The sequence below is a fragment of the Carettochelys insculpta genome, chromosome 14 (assembly GCF_033958435.1).
Source record: "Carettochelys insculpta isolate YL-2023 chromosome 14, ASM3395843v1, whole genome shotgun sequence".
Taxonomy (NCBI): Eukaryota; Metazoa; Chordata; order Testudines; family Carettochelyidae; genus Carettochelys; species Carettochelys insculpta.
The window spans coordinates 2,458,359-2,479,366 of record NC_134150.1 but is presented as its reverse complement, the minus strand read 5'-3'; the positions used below and the strand labels follow the sequence as shown (position 1 = coordinate 2,479,366).

Below are 21,008 nucleotides of genomic sequence, written 5' to 3'. Positions count from 1 at the left end.
GTACCTCAGTGATCTATCGTGATGGTGGTATTTATCAACTTCATGTCTGCGTGAAGGAGGACTGGGGGATACAGTGTAATGCCCCCTCGGTTAATTACCCACAGGACTAGGGCTATGGTTCCCTGCAGGAACCCTACTTGGTTTTGCCCCAGCCTTCTACGGTGCTGCCGGTGGGCACTGGTGCTGCTGATTGTTAAGTGCTTGCTCCTCCACTGCCGGGGGAGAATGCAGGGCCACGTGCTGTTCAGGCACCTGTACTAGTTTTGAATCCACCAGCGCCTGCTGGGTTGGGGATACGGCAGCTCCTGCTGAGTCTGCCGGTGCTGTTAATGGCCGTGGCACCACTTCAGAGGCAGCCGGCACTGCAGGTGCTGAAGCTGCTTTCAAAGCAGAGCAACTTTTCGCTTTTGAAGTAGAAGATGCAGCAGGCTTGGGCTCAACTTCAAACACCCAAAGTCTAGGAGCAGGGCGCGTGGGGCATGGCTTTGACTGGGACTGCGTCCCCAGTGGTGAGGGGGAAGTGTCTCTGACAGAAGGAACGCTTCCCACAGATGGCAGCTCTGAAGGCTGCAGGGCTTCATCACACAGGAACATCTTCAGTCTTAGCTCCCTGTCTTCCCTTGCTCTGGCTGCCAGGTTTTCACGGCCAGAGCAGCACCGTGCAGCGTGTGCCCCTCTGAGGCAAGGGATGCATTCAGCATGCCCGACGGAAGCAGGCATGGGGTCCCCGCGTTTTATGAAGCCCACAAGAACCGTTGCTCTTTGTTGTACTGTTTGGTTTAGAATTTGTTCTGTTCTCTGTCAGTTTGTTGTTTCTTCTTTTTTTTTTTTCCCCTCTCCCCCACCCCACAACACAGCACAGGAAAATGACCAGCACAAAGGGAAACTGACCAGGAAAGAGGATTCCCACCCCCGCCCCCAACCATATAAGTGTAATAACAATCAGTAACAAGTAACTATATAAATCTAAGAAACAGGAACAAACTATAAGCTAATCCTATCTGCAGGTCTGAAGAAAGACCAAGCACTCCGTGTGCAGCTGAGGACAGAGAAGAAGAAATACCTAGTGGTGTGAATGGCATGTGCTGGGGCGGCGCATGCGCAGCCCCACTCAACACTGCTATAGAAAACATCTCCGTGCTGTGGTGCTGGGCAAGCCTAATACCTACTGTGGAGCACCCACAGGGACAGCACTCGAAGAAGACCGGGTGATTTCAAAGAACTACAGTCTCCGGAGATCAGGTTTACAGAAGAAATTTTAAAGCAGAGTTAAAGAAATGCAACATTGCAACTGCGTCTTTAAAGCAAAATTATCCAGCTGCTGTTGGATACTAAGTCAAGCTTCATGCTACCAAGCCTGTACAACTGCCACTGTACAACAGGCTTTTCTTCGTTCCTGTAATGCCAGACTGCATCCATCAGAATCCTCACAGCCACCTAGGAAGTAAGAACAACAGCAGTTCCTCTACAGACCACACAAGAGGATAGCATGAGGTCATAAGACTCCTCTTACCGCCTGCTGGCAGTTCAATCCAACGTTGCCCTTCTCCCCGCGGACAACTTTCATCAAGCAATGCAAAGTGCGGCCTTTCCGATGCAGCCCTGAGCAGTGATGCTCAATTTCGCCTCGGCAACTCAGAATGATTTCTGGGCTTAACGAGAAGTCTTCCATTAGCATGCGCCGGTAATCCAGCATTTCACCCTGGCACTCACTGCTCACCTGACGACCTAGAAGAGCGATGGGAAATGAGATTTAGGAGTAGTACAGGGAAGGGTATTGGCAAAAAGATTTCACACGCTCAGGGAGTAGAGACATCATCAGCATTCTGCATAGTTCTGAGGCAATACAGTTACTGATCACAACCCGATGGACCAGTGAACAGTTATTACTAACAGTCCTTGTTAATACTTTGAACCAATAGTAATAGGGCTGCTGGGGTTGGGAAGTTCTTTAAGTAGAATAGTCTACTATCAAAAAAATTTACAGGGACATTCTAGTATAAGCTTGTACTATTCATGTGCGGCTTTTGCACAGTAACCAGAAGCCCTCAATGGATTTCTTACCTTGTACTACAAGGTTACCTATTCTTAGCACATCCAAGCTATCAGTTTCACTGCAGAGATGGAAGTATATTAAGGGTCTTTTACATAATTGGGTAAGATTATTCTGGCCAAATGATGAGTTGTTGGTGCATTAGTGGATGGGAAGGGGGAAGAAGGTTTCATTGGTGACAGCAGAGTCTCAGATGCAGAGGGCCATGAACTTTAAGCACATTACAGAAATGACCTGTCAGGTTTTTAGATCTGCAGAAACTCAGCTTTAAAAAAGCATTTGCTAATTAAAAACCTTCCTGGAATTCCCTTATGCAGACTGACTGCAAAAACAGAAACTGGAAACCCCTCAACTCCTAGTCTTGCTAATTCCCAAGTCATGCTTAAATTAGACAGTTGGGTGTGTGAAGCAATGTTCCTTCTCAGCTAGAACGTGTGCAGCTCTGGGGTAGATATTGCAGAAAACGTTCCATTGGCAAAGAGGAAGTTATACACCCCACAGAGCAACTGCCTGCAGGGTTGAGGCATTCAGGGAAACAACCAGCTCACACCTGTCTGATAGAAAAAGAAATTGCTACAGTTGACAGTCAGAAGTACATTTTTTTAAACACATCTGAAGTGTAATTACTCTTTCAGGGTCATGGGGACTGGGGGGAAACTGCTCAGTGGTTTGAGTATTGGTCTGCTAAACCCAGGGTTGAGAGTTCAGTGCTTGAGGGGGCCATTTAGGGATCTCAGACAAATAGATTAAAACAAATCTGTCAGGGATGGCGATAGGCCCTGCTGTGAGGGCAGGGGACTGGACTCAATGACCTCTTGAGGTCCCTTCTGGTTCTATAAAATTTGAAAAAAATATAAAGACTTGAGAAAAGGCCCCCACTGTGCCAGAGGCATTACAGCAAACAGACCAACTCCAGGGGTCACAAAAGAGAACAACCCTGCAGGGCAGAGCTAACACCTCTAAGCCACAAGTTAAGGACGAGTAACATGGTAGCACATCATATTATAGAAGATTTGGTCCTGCTTTTTGAGACCCTCCAATAGGCTCATATGTTCTGCAATGCTTAGGAGACAATTATGGATTTCAGGGCAGCTTCGGCACTCAATCTCTGCTTCATTCATTTAAAGGAGAACACTAATGAACACTGTATATCACAAGGCTGCAGTATGTTCTGCTGAGATATAAGTACATGTCTACAGTAAGAAAATTAAATTTACCTAAACAACTCAGCTGAGGAGGAAAGGCTACTTACAGACAGACAGATAACTAGGTGAATAGCTTTGGCTTTCATGCTGTGAGCAGATCATAAATTAAGCTAGAGGTTTATATCCTACACTAAGTAACGAATATTTTATATTTATTATATCAGCAAAGAGGAAAACTACTTAGATTTAGTGCAACCACTTCCAGTTTCAGTTCTGCAGCAACAATTTAAGCCATTTTATTGTCAATCTAATAGGAACCCAAACTTCAGAAGATGTGCTCCATTTGATAATCCCATGTATCATTGCCATGATGTAAGAAGTCAAATAAGCACAGTCTTCCACAAGCAGATTAAAAGTTACAGGCCAGTTTCATTTCACGCCTTGGCTCCAAAACAAGTCACCAGCCCTCCAGCCGCTGAGGTGTGAGCAAGTCTCATCTCAAGTACTGTTGCACAAGGGACAGTCCACTGAGGCAAGCGTCATCGGGGAGAGTTCCATTTTCTCTGAAAAGCTGGAGCTTGAAAATAGTGGATTCTAATTAGCAACCTCTTGGTGTCCAGCAAAAGAGTTGCCGTTATCTAGACGTGGCCAGTAAGCGGAAGGCAGGTTTGCTGGTCTATGGGCTGGGAAAGAAGCTCAGACAGGCTCTCTGGCTGCAACCCTCAAGCATGCTTGAGTCAGCGCTGTCCCATGGCTTCCTTCCTTCCCTGGATGCAGCCCTGCAAACCTGCCTGAGGCCAGGGACAGTCTTCCAAAAAAATGCTGTCACTAAGCAACTTGCCTGTTGCCACAATCTGAATCCCATTAACATTAAAGTCAATGGGACAGATTGGCCCCTGGCTACATGTTGCTGTTTGATCAAAGCTGTTAATCTTGGGATTGCGATTAAGTGGAATCTGTTGTCATTAAGTTTCTAAATAAGCCAGTAAATCACATTTCCCAAGTCTAACCCCTCTCACCTCTGTGCACTGCAGACTCTAGACACATCAGCAGGTAGGAAAGTCGGGCTTCTCGGGACCGTGGAAGGTTCTCCACATTACAACGGTATTTCTTCAGGTCACTTTTACAGGATTTTGCCAATGAATAACTGACTTTATAGTCCTGGGCGATCAGCTTTTGACGAGTTGTGAGTGCATCGCGACACTGCAGGAGGTAAGTGTTAGAACAGTTGAGCTGTCAACCAATGAGAGGCTGACTGGAGCACATGACCTATGAGCAGAGGCTGAGGAATCTGGGCTTTTCTAGATTGCAGAAGAGAAGAGTGAGGGGCGATTTGGTAGCAGCCTTCAGCTTCCTGAAGGGGAGCTCTAAAGAGGATGGAGAAAGGCCGTTCTCAGTAGTCAGGGATTGCAGAACAAGGAGCAACAGTAGTTACAGAGGGAGAGAAGTAGGCTAGATATTAGGAAAAACTATTTCACCAGGCGAGTCGTGAAGCACTGGAATGCGTTACCTAGAGAAGTGGTAGAATCTCCATCCCTAGAAGTTTTTAAGTCCTGGCTTGACAAAGCCCTGGCTGGGATGATTTAGTTGGGGTTGAGGCTGCTTTAGGCAGGGGGCTGGACTCCATGACACCCTGAGGTCCCTTCCAGCCCTGGGATTCTATGAATACATTCATCCCATCCTAGAGCGGAAAGCTGTGGATTCCTGCTTAAGGAAGCCATTAAAGGAGGAACCCAGCAGGATTCCAAAGACAGACTCAAGAAACAAGAGACTCTCCTGCTTATGTGTATGGCTCTAGATTCTAAAAGTTCACTGCTGCTTTGCATCTACACACATGCTGGGAGGGGCTGCTCCCTCTCACCGGGCTGAGCAATCCCTACTATGCAGCAAAAACCCACAGCCTCTAAAAAGACCAAATTTACTTAGCGAAAATGGCAGCTATGTGGAGTCTAAAATTCTTGCGAGAAATGAAGCTTAGCTGGAGCCACTCTTAGCAGCAGACACTACTCCCACAGTTCTGATCTCTGCTCATTGTAACTGAACACTTGAGAGACTTGACAAAAATGCAATGAGTACATTGCCTCCAGGTAGCTCATCACAGGCTCATGCACTCCAGCAAGCCCCAAAGCAAGTCTGCTCAGACAGTTCTCATCTCCACCCCATTGGACAGCGCGCACACCAATTTTTTTTTAACCCCAGTAGGTATGGTGTTGTTTTGGGAAGGGAAGGGGTTCCTGTCTCTCAAACACACAGCCACTAAAGATCCTTTCTCCTCTTTTCCTCCACAACCCACATACCTCCCTCAGGAGTCAAGACATCCTTTTATTGCATTACTCTGGACTGAGCGTTCCAAGGACACTGCTCAGTGGCAGCATACCACACAGCACCAAGGCTGAATTGCTCCCGTGTTGCTTGCACTTATGTCTGTGTCATTAAATGAGGCGGAAGTATAGGCACAGGCAAAAATGTTTTGGACTCTGGCCTGGCACATCTATGAGACCAAGTCACTTTGTTCCAATTCTAAATTTCTCTGTGGAGTTTGATACAAAAATGGCAGTTATTACAGACAATGCATCTTTGCTTGAGGAGTAGCCTGGTGACAAAGAGAGAGGTTCATGATGCAGTGCCTATACACTGGCACAGGCGTGACTTCCTGCCCTTTCCTGGTTACTCTTTGTGGCCAGTCCACAGTCCTTGCAGCAAAAGAAAAAATAATTTAAAACAGCAATAATCCAAATGATTAAGTATTTCTTTAATATATTTAAGCCTTCCTGTAGAAAAGGACAGATGAAAATGCAGCCATGGATATAGAGGCATCATGAGAACTATCTGTTTTAGTCTATACATAAAAGCAACAGCATTTATCTAGGACTCAAGGAGTCATCACCCTTCCATGTTTAAGCAGGAACAGTCACCAAAAGAACAGGAAAGCTCACTTCACTTGTCCAGCTCCCTGCATTCCATGGCTTGGTAGATGCACTCCAGGCATATCGCCTTAATGCTTGATATAGCCAACGCAGTACTCCACAGCTAAACGGGAGCAGCCAATCCATACTGGGAACATCTGATGGAGCAGGTCTTTACCCACAAAAGCTTATGTGCCAATAAATCTGTCTATAAAGTGCCACAGGACTTCCCCTGGTTCATGCCATCAGTGTACAGCTGGAAGCATGAATGTCCAAATTTAAAGGCATCTGATCCCAGTTATTCAAGGAGCTATGTCTATCTGGCCAGCTTAAATGTGGGTTACTACAAATTTAGTAACACTGAGGAGAGGGTCAGTTAGCTGGAGGGATGAGCCATGACTGCTCTGCTGAGGAAAGGATTTGCCCGGCTGAGATAGATACGTACCTTTTCACTCATGGATTCTTCAAACTTGTGGTTAAAGAGGCACTTGTAAACCCGACCTTCCCCAGCCTGAGTCTGTGAAACAGAACAGCAGCACTGGTCATTTAGAATGGTTTACAGCTTACCCTCTTGCTAACCAAAATCCATTTTTAAACTAAGAAAATTGTGTCCATGTGCAGGATGGGAATAACTCGCTAACACACGTAAAACAAAGCACAGAACGGAAGATGTTTTGTAAAGGGAAATATTTCAGCCCAGTTTTCTTACTCTGGCTGCTGAACTCTGCCATCTTCTCGCTGATTAAAAAAACTTTTCTATTAATGCAAGAGACCCACAAAGCAGCAATGGGTCTGCTTTCCTGCTGCAGCAACCCACGCCACTGCTCCATTAGCAGAGCCTATCACGTTTCAGAGGCTGTTAATTTCATGTCATGATAAGAAAGAGTCCCGATGCCCACTCAAAAACTACACAGTACTTCCGCAAGAGCTCATAGGAGTTCATGATGCCACACTAAGGGCTCAGGATAGCAAGAAAATCTACTGCTCAAGGCACAGACAATAAAAATAACTGAAAACTTGTTTCCAGCCACTCAAAGGACTGACAAAAATGTGATGCTTAACAGAGGTTGTATGCTAGTGACGGTGGAACAAAGTAGTAATAGGAGGCTGCCCAATACAGGTGATCATAGAAAGCGGGCGTATGAAGGCTGACTGACAGGTAGCTCCCGGGATACCTTCGGCTGCTATAAAATCTTGCTCTGACTCTGCTCTGTGTTTTGGTTCTTTGCATGCATTTATTTGTGGGACAAGACAGAAGGGAGAAAAGGACAAGTATCACTCACATTTTCACAGAAGCGCTCCCGGTCATCGCGGCATGCAAAATACAGGTGTCGGTCCAAGTGGAAGTCATCAGAGGAGAGCTCAGCCACGCGAAGAATTGCTTTCTTACACCCATCAGAAACCTGAATTTTAGGATCATTCTCCTCTGCTTCCTTTACCAGCCCTTTCTCCAGGCAGGCCACCACCTCTCCCTGCGAGTGGGCATCCTAAACAAAAACGTGCTGTTCAAGACCTTTACCAAAAAGATTTGTGGACAAAAGATTTCTAAGTGCAGAAGACAAGAATATTTATTAATCTGTGAGAGTGTGGAATATGCACCGTTACCAGGAGCTTAACGTACCAATGCGTTAAACTCCATTCTGCGCCCCCAGCAGCCGACAATGCTGATTTACACCTCCCATATACTGGGCCTGGCAGGTTGCCAAGAAAGCCCACATAATCTTATCCCTTTATCCCAGAATTAAATGACACTCCATATCATTGATATGCAGACTAGCATCCTGTCCCACTGCCTGGGCAATCATACAGTGGGTAGGAACAATCCACAACGCTTGGAAACAGTTGGCCCCTCAATTTCGATCGAGATGAAGGGGTGGTAATCTGCAATCAGGAGTGGCCAAACAAAACCTGACTGCAAAGCGATCTGTGCTGTATTCAAGGTCTCCACCTCCCTTCGGAATCCCGCAGCCTTGAGCAGCACGATTGCACACACCGCATCACAACAAGCTGCCGAAGGGCTGTTGGTTCACAGTGGTGTAGCTTCCTTCGCTGCTTCTGGGTTTGCTTTAATGGGATTTAACAAGATTATCACCATTTAGACACGCTGCTTAGAGCGGTTTACCAAAATGGGCAAATTGTCTTTAATCTGACAGCCTTCTTATCACCACAGCAACGGCAAGTGGCAGTGTCACATTAAAGGAACCTCGTTGGGGGAGGGGAGGCACTAGCAAGCTGCTGTGCCAATGAAGCTTTCCCTACCGTCACTGCCAATTAGCCATGTTAAGCGCTCACAAAGGAGCTTTTAGCAATCTGGGATTCTTGGTGTTAATTCCTCCCAGGAAAAAGATCAGCTCATTCAACCCTGCACCGAGTCCCATAAAATGAACCACTCCAGGCTAACAGCTGTTGCCAAGTGGGTTCAGCAGAACCTGAGCATAACTTTGGATGGCGAGTAAGGGTAGCAAGCAGCTAGAGGAAATGCACCCATTTCCAAAGGACGGCCCATGACGAGTTGCTTCTACCCAGCACCCACCAAAGTTGGCAGCTGCAGGTTGATGAGCAGGACAGCCTTCCACAGCCAGGCATGCTTACAAAGTTAAAACAGAAGGTACTCAAGATTCCTGGGGCCTTCAGAAAGTCAGAGACTTTCCTGAGAAAAGGATCTATGGTAAGAGCAGGAAGTCTCTAGCCCAAGGACTTTCGACTCTGACCCCTTTCCTTCACTGCGTGCTGCTTTGGGGTGGCAACAGCTGCTCCCAGGAGTGACTGCCCAGAGAAACAAGCATTCACAGCCCGCTCTTATCAACTTTGCTCCCTCTCACTGCTGAGCAGGTGTTACCATAACAGCAACGAGCAGACAACCGTGGAGGTGGAGACAAAAACAGGAATCTTTAGAACACTAGCATGACTATTAACAGCCACCTAATTCTCCCAATAACCTCTCCCTCCCGTCTCCCAAGTTCAGGAAGGCCCAATACCTGTACTGTTGGTACCAGCACACTAGGAACACAAGTACCATTCGAACAGTTGCCAGTGACAAGCTGCCACCAATCCCAGAACCACTAACACTTGACTACTATTTTAAAGAGAGAACCAAAGTACTTTAGGTAAAAATTTGATGTCTCAGCTGAGCACCAGTCACGAGTAAGCAACTTATTAGAGGTGCCCTTACAGACTATTAAGCCAAGCCTGTGGTATCGTATCAGAATGCTACCCCACGCAGTTATCCATAGCCCTGCTGGACACAAATCCCCAAGGTGATGCCCATCGAGCCACTGCAATTGAGCCATTTAACGTTACAGACTTTGCAAAGTGGCTGGTCTAAACACATTTGACAACTCCCTGCTGCAGCCTGTCTTTGAAGCCACAAAGCTCTGCTTCAGAGATGCTCTCACTCCCCTGCAGGCTCACTCTCCTTGCTGGAGCATGAGACAATAAACTTCTCCTAACAAGGAAAGGCACAGCTTCTAGTCCTAAGGCAGAAGAAGTACAGAACATGCTACACAAGATTGCCTCATGCCATGGGCATTTCTTGTGTTAAAAACTCAAAGACTTCTATAAACACTGGCTACATGAACTATGGGGAAGCTCTCTTCCTTGTATGAACACAACCTACCAAGAGTTAACTACCATCAATGCTATAAAATGGCACCATGAGTAAATGGCCCCATACTAGCTCATGAATGTTCTACAACCTTAGATAAAAAATACATCTTCTGCTCTGCATTACTCCAGAGATTTCACACACACACTTAATGGTTTTTAAATTTACATAGCACGTACCCCATACAACACAACAGTGGAAGTCTGCAGATAACACACAGGCCACCTTTCTAACTAAATTAGGGTAACAGTTAACTGTGTCAACTCCCTCTAAGGGCATAAGAAGATTGTGGTGCTGTCAGAGAAAAGTAGAGACCAAGCTTTTTAAAAATTATTTCTAAAGTTTTGCTTCTCTGAATTGCACATTCAGGCAATGAAAGGCAGACTGATTTTCTGCAGAGCCAAGCTCTCTGCTGCTCTGACTTTACACAGAAATCAACAGGAGCTGCACTGAGCGTGGCACATTTGAAAATCAAGCCACTTCTTTCAGTGCCTAAATATATAATTCAGGATCTTAAGCTTAGCTGCTAATTTCTTTAAAATGCTGACTATGGAATATGGCTGCTGACTAAGTGATTAAATCCATACGATAGAGAAAACTGTCAGTTTATAGAGAAATCCAAGTTAATTGCTTCAGTCTGACAATGAAAATAGCTTAAAATACCAGAAAGAAAAAAGATTCCAAGATTTTCTACTAGTGAAGTCTATATTGTGCTCCAAGAATACTGCTCATGTGATTACAATACTGCAGAGAGAGAGAATGTGGGAAAGACATTTCTTGACTAGCGTGCTTAAACATGTAACCTCAATAGTCTGAATGCAGTTTGACAGCTGACAAAATTATTGGTATGAGTTCAGAATGACTATTACTCATGAATCTCTAGCTGCAGTACAGTCATTTTACATACACCTGCACTCTGCCAACCAATGCATCTTTGCCAGAATTATTTCCAAAATTCCAAAGATACTCAGCAGCTTCTAACTATTAAAAAAAACATCAATGTGCCGCAAAAGCACGCCTCTCCTCCTCCACTACCCACAAATAGGAAATTTCACCGAAGGCTGCACAGGTCTTCAACACAGGTAATTCATTCCCACACAAACAGATTTATAGTCCAATGCCTTGAAACCTTGCCAAGCTAGAAATGGAAACTTCAGATAAGGAAAAAAAAGCAACAGGGAAAACCATCTTGCCTAAGCAGGAAATATGGCATTTCAAGCCTTGGAATAAGGCACTGAAATAACTTAAAATATGTCATTTAAGGTAAATTGCAGAATTTAAGGCCATCTTGGTTGGACCTAAAGCCCAAGACACCTGTTCGCTTTTTTTTAAAAGACAGACACAAGGTGTTAAAATTCTAAACCTTTTCTAAAACAGGCTTTGGTAAAATAAGGCCTATGCAAAATTCAGCCCACATCTGCAATGCCTATTGGTGTTTACTGCTCCTTGTCATTTTCAAAAATCCCTGAGGCGATTGGGAGGACACTGAGTTATACTGAAGATTAAAATTTAACATATGCATAAAATTCTTGTTGCTTTAGTTGCAGAAACATTGGGATGAGCTAGAAGTGAGGGAAAAAGTGCAGATACTGGAGGAAAATGAAGTAAGGATGGGAAGCAGCATCTATGGGGTAAGGGTAGCAACTACTTGTTTTGAGGTAACATGGAAACTAGGTACGTCTCACCTCTGTCCAGAAACCCCCTCTAGCTAGCTGGGGCAGAAACACCAGTACCATAAGTTGCATTGGAAAGACAAAGTAAAACTCACCAATATCTTTCTCATCCAAACCGAGTGCTGTGCAAGTATCAATAGCTAGCTCAAGAAGCCAGACAGATGACCTCACTGAGCCAAAATCTACAGAGAACCAAACATTTCCCAGTGGTTCTACTCCAAGTCCTACTTTAGCAGCTTTATGCAGCCAGGACAGGAACCCAGAATTAAAGGGATGTCACCTATTTGAAATCCAGTCAGTTTAAGAGAGTCTTATGTCTTCTACCTACATTTTCCTATTTAACTGTTTTTCTCTACTCTGTTGCTGTGTTAAAAGTCTACACAAGCAGGGAGAAATGGCCCCACTGACTAGGCCTGAAGAAAGATTTCATTCCCCTAACCTCTTAGTCATCTTAAGTGTTCTGTCACATTATCAAGTACACTGTCCTGAGAGAAGTGTGATTTTTTTAAAAATTGGTATCATTTTCAATACCCAGGGGAAGAAAACAATACCTAAGTCAGCTCAGAGCGGCCTCATCTAGACACAAATTTGCACCAGTTTTAAACTACATAGGCGGAATCATACACGTGTAATTAAATTGGTGCCCGGCACACCAAGGCTAGAGGAATAGCCGGTTTATGCCAAAATTTGAGAGATCTGAAGGAGAAAGGCTCAGCTGCTGTCACAATTCTCAGTGAAGAGATCCACATTAAACTTCTGTGATACAAAACAAAGCAGGATCAAACACCAGGGAACCAAACTCCCTACACAGCACAACATCCAGGTGAGTGGGAAGGAGACAGAAGTACGTTCCCTGTCAGGAGAAAGAGGGCCAAGCATGCAGCTGGCAAGACACGCTGGCACTTATCTGCTTCCCACATAAATTCCCGTTCTGACACATACAGCAAAACGAGGTCTGAAATCAGCACTTACCAACTGCACTCTGCTGCTCACACAAGAGATGGAACAGCAGAAGGTACAGCCCAGTAGACAGAGGGCGAGACAAGCAACAAGCCACAAGAAAAGGAAGACAGAGCAGGTAACAGGGAAGGGAAAGAAACCTGTGTCAAATAGAGCAAACAGCTTGCAGAAGAGGACAAGGGCTGGAAGAGAATCTCTGGCCAGGCCTATACTTAAATGCATAGAGTGACAACTACTCTGCAGCCACCCATATGTCCAGCACAGCTTCTTGTAGCGATATGCGGGAGGACCCCATCTGCTCCTCTTCCTGCCTGTCACTCACGCATGCACCATTCCGCACCACTTCTGGGCACAGCACTATAGGAGTAAGGCAAGTTCTTGACCGTACTTGGGGCTGGTGGGTTTTGAGCTATGGTTTGCAGTGGCAAGAGCCTGGCTGTGCAACCAGCCTTGGGTTCTGTGGGACAGTAGGTGCTGGTTCCCCAGCAGCAGCCAAACAACCCTGGCCTCCAGCCACAGCGCATCAGCCTCTGGCCCCAGTTCCAGCCATGCAGCATCAGGTACTGGCCTCAAGTGCTGACCCTCAGCTCTGGCACAGGCTCCAACCACTGGGCGTCAGCCTCTGGTTCTAGTAATGCAGCAGCAGGAACTAGCCCTAGTACCAGCCGCGCAGTGTTGGGTGCAGGTGTGACCCTCCAGTCTTGGCTGCAGGACTCTGGCCAACCCCCAGCTCTGGCCTTGCTGCCCTGGACTCTCAGTGGCAAGTGCCAACTCCCCAGCAATAGTCCTGGGCTTCAGCCAAGCAGTGGCAGGAGCTGGCCCCGAGTACTAACCACTGACCCTGGCCATGCAACCTCAAGTACCGGCTCCACAACCCTGATTCATTCCCAGAGCACTCTTTATTGTGTGCACTGCATGAAAGTGGGCGTCCTGTGGAAAAAAACCCACTCTAATCCTGCAACTGCACAAGTGGGACAAGTTGAAGTTGCAGAAGCAGCTTTAATTCTGATGAGTCAAACTCTTGGTTTTGATATGAACTTTACCATCCTTCTAAAACCCAGACAAGTAAAAGCAGATTCCGTTATGTAGAATCAGACTGATTCTACCTGTTTACCAGCAGGGGTAGGACCTGTAGGCCTATTGCACACTTATGCCATTGATAGCAGTAGGTTATTAATGTTAACCAACCACTACGAAGGACTAGACGTACTTTGTCAATGGGTTTCACAGCTAGATCAGTGATTTCACAGCAAGGTTCTTTCACTGCTCTATAAATACAGGTTGAATCTCTCTAATGCGGAACACACCCATCCAGCAAACTCTGTAATCCACCACGATTTCAGTGAGCCAGATGACCTCTTGTCACAGATGTGGTCAAGTTTCCCGTGGTCCCACGAAGTTTACAGACACCAGTCCTGTGTCCTGTGCTGTCATTTAGCCGTAGTTTACCCCTAAATGTCTTCTAAGAGCCCAGTGAGCAGCTGGAGTGTTGGTAATGCCCTAGAAAATACTGACCTACCATCGTACAGCAAATTTACTCTAACGGCACCAGTCAAATTCTGAAGGTGCTGGACAAGAGAGGTTCAACCCGTATTTTAATTTAGTCAAACCACAGATAAGTGCCCAATGCCATATGGGGGGAAGGGATGCCATGCTTGTGATAAGTCTCTGTCCCGAAGACTTCCCAGTTTAAAAGGACCAAAAAAAAAAAAAAAAAGCTGCTGAAAAGCACTCAAGGATCATTACTAATTCACCCATTTCTCCAGACTAGGAAGAGCCACAGAACAAGCTGAGCTAAGCAGCGCATACTTGTGCTTCCTGCTGTTCCGTTATACAACCTTACCAGCCACATTGGCATTGCAATTTAAGATGCCGCACAGTAAAGCAGATGATCTCACCAGAGCAGCGAAACCATACATCTGCCTTTCCACTAACAAATTGCTCTATTTTCTAGGACAGCACCTTCTTCATGCTCCATGACTGGCCAAGTCAACCTCTAGCAACCTAATTAAAGTAAAAGGCTTTGTACTTCAAAGCACTGTACAAAAGGTAGTCAAATTTAACTCTATCCCTTTGTCATCATGTTACCCATAAAGTAACAGCCCACTGAAACACACAGTACCATAATGCTGGTTACATAACCTTCAGTGAAACAGGGATGAGAAAGCAGTACCCAGAAATCCTTTCTACTTCCGCCCATTATCCTTTGACAAACTTCTTCGGCATCTGGAAATGGCTCATTAAAGAGCAATCAGAGATGAAATGGATACAGCTAGTCTAAACTGACTACTGCACCACACTTCCAGTAAAATCTAGTACTCTGCAGTCAGATAGGTTTCTGCACGAGCTACAGGATGTGATCGGGGGGGAGGGGGGGAAGGGATGGGGAGGAGAATCGGTAACACACACAAACTGGATGCACAGCTCTTCTCTTCCAACAGAACGAAGGAGGCGTTAGAGGGCTGTGCAGCCTATTTTAACTGCCCTTAAATTAGCCAATGGTGGGTGGATTGTTATTCATAAGAACATTACCACTACTAGACTACACTTACGCTACAGTGATCCTTTGAAAGAAGTTCTTCCAGAAGGTCTCTTCTGAAAAAACTTCTTTCCACACACAAAAAAGCAGATAAAAAAAATTAACCCGCTCTTTCAACAGAGCACGTCCACACAGCCCCTGCTCTTTTGAAAGAGCAGGCCAGGGATTGAAAAATCCAGCACCATAAGGACTGCTCTTTTGAAAATAGGCAGCCTTCCTCATCTGGAACAGGGCCACTGGGAAGAGTGCTTTGTTTTTCTGATTTAACATCAAAAGGACACATTGTGCATGTAGACGGTCCATGGGATTTCTCGAAAGACCCCCATCTTCATGAAAAAACTCACTAGTGTAGCTGTAGCCATAGTGAATAACATCACTTAACAAATCCACCAGCAGTTCCAAAGAACCCTTCTACCAAATGTGCTCTTTCTTCTTGCAGCAAATAGCATGCTCCAGACACAAAACAGGGCCTACGAAGACACCCACACGGCAATCAAATTTAAACTCCCTGAGAAAGAGGGATGGGTTGGACAAGCTACCAAACACTTTCCTAGACTGTCAGATCTGACAGTCTGTGTCAAAGGCATAGAGAATTTGAGAAGTGACAGGTATAGTTAATCCTGGGTAAGATTTACTGTATAAAGCAAAAGTCGTGTAAGCGCAACCAAGGACAATCTGTTTACTATTTTGAAATCCATTGAGGATCTGGCAGGGGTGATTGATTTGTCTCCACAACAGCATCTTTCTTAGTACATCAGTAAAGAACTTCAAGCACTAACAATAATCAAGACAACTTGTTAAAGAGGTAATCACTGCACACAAGGGCACAATACTGGCGCTCAGCCATTGCAATCAAGTCTGGTGTGGATATTAGTTCCACAATGGCATCCCGTTTCCCAACTGTCATCATTATGAACCTACTTCCCATCCCCCTGCCCCACGGGTACCTTTTCTCCAGGTCGAATGCTGCCACACTTGAGTGCGTTGATATCATTCTTGCAATCATCCATGAAGCCACAGATCAGACGGTAATCACTGAAGATGATGGCTGTCATTTTGGTGATGTACTGGTGACACTGGTATTCAGTGATGTTACCTCTATGGTCCACCAAACAGGACACCAAGTAGCCTTTTCCAGCTAACTCATCTGCACACTCTTTGATCTGTTCAGAGAAAGTTGTGTTCAATTATTTAGTAGGAGCAGGTCCAAATGTCAGTTTAAAATCATCAGGTGCAGGTACCCTATGATGAAACGTACATGTGCACATCAGTACGGCTAAGTGGTAGTGAGATCCCCAGCCTGAGGCAATAGGTCAGGTTAGTGCAGTCAACGCTAGCACTTTAAAAAGTTTGTCTTACGAAAATGTACACTGAATTGCTTATGCCCTGAGTACTATGCTCTTCCCATTCCATACAACCAACTCTTAAGTCCTACATCTAGGCACAAAGAAAAAGGGGCCACAGTTACAGGATGGGGGATCTCTGTTAGGGATGTTAATGGTTAACTGGTAAACCTCGTCCTAGATGAATGAGGCTTACCAGCTATGGTTAACAGGTAGGGGCTGGGGAAGTGCCAGCAGACAAGGTAGGCCTCCCCAGCTGCCTCCGCTTTAAATGGTTAACCAGTTAAATGGTAGGTTAGTCTACTGCCTAATCAATTACACAGGATTTTATGCCCCTAGGCTCTGTCCTGGGAAATTGACTCTGAAAGAGATTTCGGGGTCAGCTGAACATAAGATCCTAGTGTAATGCAATGACTAAATGGGCTAGTCCAATCACTGGATGTATAAACTGGCGAGGACTGAGCAGAACCAGAGGTTACATTACTTCTATTAGCAACTGCTCCCAGAAACCTGTGTCCTGTTCTGGTGCTCACCTGCTACATGTTCAAGGAACTGCCACGAGAATGATTAAAGGACTGGAAAAGATCTTATATTGCTGGACTCTGGGAGCTTAATCTATTTATTTTATCCGAGAGAAGGTTAGGGTGATTATATTCTATAAGTGCCTACAAAGGGGAACAAATTTGATAATAAAGAGCTCTTCAATCTAGCAAACAGATTGCTAGAAAGGTTAACTGGTTATCCAATAAGCCTTAGGCTTAGCGAAAAGCTTACTGGGTAAAGGGTTAACTGGACTGCCTCTCACGGCCTACAGGACCCTGGGAGCTCCACAGTGGCCCCAGGCCCCCCCAAGTGCCAGAGCTACTTCACTATGTCTGTCCACAGCCCTAATAAGATCCCCTCTCCTGGCTGCCCTGCCACCACCAACAGTTAACCAGTTAAATGATACAATTGTTAAACTGAGTAACTGTTTTGATCAATACTTACATCCCTAATAATAGCAAGAAAGGGCTGACAGTTGAAACTCGCCAAAATATACTCTGGGTCAAACAGAAATTCAGGGAGGTTCTCTGGACTTTGTTATGCAGGAGGTCAGTCTACATCAGGACTGGGCAATAAGCTGTATGTGGACTGGATGGTGCAGGAAGTGGGAGCCCAGTCTGTGCCCCCAATTCCTGCAGCGCCCACTGGCCAAAACCAGAGAACTGCAGCTGCCAGGTAAATACAGTGTCCAGAGGCCTGCCAAGGGCTAACCATGGAGAATTACATCTGTCCACAGGCCATTTATTGACCCCTCATATTCTAAATAATTGAAATGATTCCTTCTAATCTGATGATCTACCAATTATTTTCTATATGCCAGCTACCTACAGCAACTAGCCATTTATAAACCTTATTTGAAAGGACAATGGTTTTATGAACTAATTTAACAATCAAAGCAGATTGAAATATTGAAATTGCAGAACCTGTAACTGCTAGAACAATTCCAGGAATAAGTGCTTCAGGCTACGTCTACACATGCACGCTACATCGAAATAGCTTATTTCGATGTAGCGACATCAAAATAGTCTATTTCGATGAATAACGTCTACACGTCCTCCAGGGCTGGCAACGGCGACGTTCAACATCGATGTTGGGCAGCACCACATCGAAATAGGCGCTGCGAGGGAACGTCTACACGCCAAAGTAGCACACATCGAAATAAGGGTGCCAGGAACAGCTGCAGACAGGGTCACAGGGCAGACTCAACAGCAAGCCACTCCCTTAAAGGGCCCCTCCCAGACACAGTTGCACTAAACAACACAAGATCCACAGAGCCAACAACTGGTTGCAGACCCTGTGCATGCAGCATGGATCCCCAGCTCCCGCAGCAGCAGCCAGAAGCCCTGGGCTAAGGGCTGCTGCACACGATGACCGTAGAGCCCCGCAGGGCCTGGAGAGAGAGAGTCTCTCAACCCCTCAGCTGATGGCCGCCATGGCGGACCCTGCTATTTCGATGGTGCAGGACGCAGATCGTCTACACGTGCCCTACTTCGACGTTCAACTTCGAAGTAGGGCGCTATTCCCATCCCCTCATGGGGTTAGCGACTTCAACGTCTCGCCACCTAACATCGATTTCAACTTCGAAATAGCGCCCAACACGTGTAGCCGTGACGGGCGCTATTTCGAAGTTGGCGCCGCTACTTCGAAGTAGCGTGCACGTGTAGACACGGCCTCAGTGAGATCACTACAGGCAAGACAAACTGCATGAGTTATTTTGAGTTGGGGCAAATAATTCCACGCAAAGGCAGGCGTCTATCTTAGGCAGCTCTGCAGAGAGCACAGCAAGTAATAGGTTGCTGGTTCTGGCCACTCCTAAAGAAACCCTATTTTGGGCTCCGAAGGAAATCAGCTGTAACTGTGGCATAATCTCCTGGCCAAATGCTTATGGCAACCTTTGTGTTATTTGTTAATTTGCCTCCCATTTCACACTAGAATGAATCATTTTGATATAAAATTTTTAGGGTGTGACTTTCAAAACTGCCCAAGGGAGGTTCCTAGCTACTAGTGACTTCCAATAGAGATTGGCTGCCAAAGAAACTTTCAAATTTAAAAAAAAAAAAAAAAAATCACATTAATATCAAAATGTAGCCAAAATAGTCTAGAACAGAACGTGACTGCTCAAATTAGTATGTCTTGTACTAAACAACAACTGGAAGTCATGTTCCTCCAGTAGGAAGGTACCATATAGCTTCTTAATTCTTAAGCATTTTAAAGGGTGGGTCTATTGGAAGCTTGCTTTTTTTTTTTTTTTTTTTTTTTTTTTTTTAAAATTAAGTCATTTTGCAAAATTTCAGGTTGATAATCAACATTATCCAATGCAAAACCAAGAATGTGTCATGCATCTACCTTGCCATTCAATATCAAGATGAGGTGTAGCACGTACAACTGCTTTTACAATCAAACTGGGATTTTATTGAACCAGGATATCAACTGTTTTCCACCATTACTCACCACAAAACTATATAAAAAGGAAAACTGTGGCAGTTAATGCACAATTAAAATTCTATGTCTTTCCCCACTGAGTGTAGAAGCTTTTATCTAAGATTTATAGTGCAATGTTTACAACAATGCTAGACACATCATATAAAAAGGAAATTAACTGTGCTGTGATATGGGAGCATTCTCAAACATTTCTCCGTTGTAAAAATTCTGCAGCAGCTCTATTACAGAATCCAAATAGCTCGGCTGTGACTGCAAAGTGTCAGCTGTTACAGAGATTTGTGGGCGGGTCTATTTTGGAGTCACAAGGTTCCAAGAACAATAGTGCCTTGCAGTGCAACACAAACCAAATAAATAACTCTTAGGATAAGCTAAAAATAAAAGTTCTTCAATTCAGGAACCCATTGCTTGAACCTCTTCAACCTTAAAAGAGAAATTCTACCTTGGTCCCAGGCCATTTTGATGCCAATATGACACATGGATTTTACTGGGGGAAGGGAACATGGAAAACAAGGTTTGTAATGAACACTCAGTTGCTAAAGCATTTTAACATCACTTTGGCTGTGTAAATTAGGTTCTAAGCAGTGTTTAAGCTGTATTGATCACCAATTAGGTAACATTTTAGCATACTGCTCATTTTCCCCAATCTAGACAAGCTCTAAGTGTTCTTTAGATGGATTTAAACCATATTTGCTTTGGTGTCAGAGGGATAAGAACCACCCACAAACGTTAACAGATTCAACTGTATCCTTTCCATCACTCTCACCTCTGCTATGGTGGACTTACAGACCTCTCTGGCCACGGATTCAAACTTCAGGTCTGTAGTCAAGTTCAACTTGTAGTTCCACAACAGCTAAATAAAAAGAGAAAATGTATTATTTTGCATGGGGAGGCTAGAAGATCTTGCACTTCAGGATAATAAACAGTTTTTGTTTTGCTTCTTGCTTTCAACTAAGAGAGAAACTGGGGCTTATCCTGTTAAGCTAGGCTAGCTCTGGTCTATTGCCAAATTTATTGAATTCTTGTTACCTTATCTTAGTTTTCCTCCTTGTATCTAATGTTGAGCTGCCACAGGGCAGCTAAAACATGATTTTATGGAAAACAAAATGTGCTAAAAGTTAAATTCATTTTGAACCAGTACAAACAATTAGATCATAGTTAATAAACTCATCCCAGACTCCCTCCTAGGAGGGGCAGCGACCCCTCCCCCAATACAGCTGTTGAGGTATTATCTAGGTATGTTTTACTGCCAAAATGCCATTAGCCTTTTAAAGAGAGAATCCCTAAATTTTCACAGGGTACCACCACAACACAATTTGTCCTGGATGTTATCTTGGTAATAACAGCCTTCCAAAGTGGGAAGCAAATGATCAGCTGACTGGAATCAACCTCCTGTATTCTAGAATTTAGTTAGAAGGATTCTGGCATGCATCCAGTTCATATTGAGGACATCACAGTATCTGCATGGAGCAATTACACAACTAAGCCACACAAGTTGTGCAGGAAGAGTGCACTGAATGCATTACTTTGCTAAGAGCTCAGCAGCTGTTACCTTAGGGTGCATTTATTGCCTTATAAACAATGATTATGTGATTCAGAAAACTGATTCATTGGTACTTTTCCTTTTAATTGTGCAGCGATAATATGTACAAATTCTGGGTTCACCAGTCATTTGCTCAAAATATGGGGTGATAGATCACTATACAAAGATGTAATAAATGTAGTCCACAGGCTTTTTCTGCATAGTTTTAGATACGACTGAAGAATGAAGCTGGTGTGTAATGGACCCCACTAAGGGTACGT

General features: G+C 44.8%; 1 protein-coding gene across 1 annotated transcript in view; it reads right to left on the bottom strand.

Annotated features, from left to right (window-relative positions):
- The window catches only part of GLG1 (golgi glycoprotein 1), a 129,215-nt gene that overhangs the window by 40,970 nt on the left and 67,237 nt on the right, over positions 1-21,008 (bottom strand). The window contains exons 3-8 of the mRNA XM_075008290.1: positions 19,972-20,058; positions 15,828-16,043; positions 7,388-7,591; positions 6,550-6,621; positions 4,218-4,401; positions 1,514-1,728 (exon numbers count right to left, since the gene is read on the bottom strand). Coding sequence (XP_074864391.1) covers positions 1,514-1,728; positions 4,218-4,401; positions 6,550-6,621; positions 7,388-7,591; positions 15,828-16,043; positions 19,972-20,058 — 978 coding nt within the window. The remainder of the gene's footprint in view (positions 1-1,513; positions 1,729-4,217; positions 4,402-6,549; positions 6,622-7,387; positions 7,592-15,827; positions 16,044-19,971; positions 20,059-21,008) is intronic.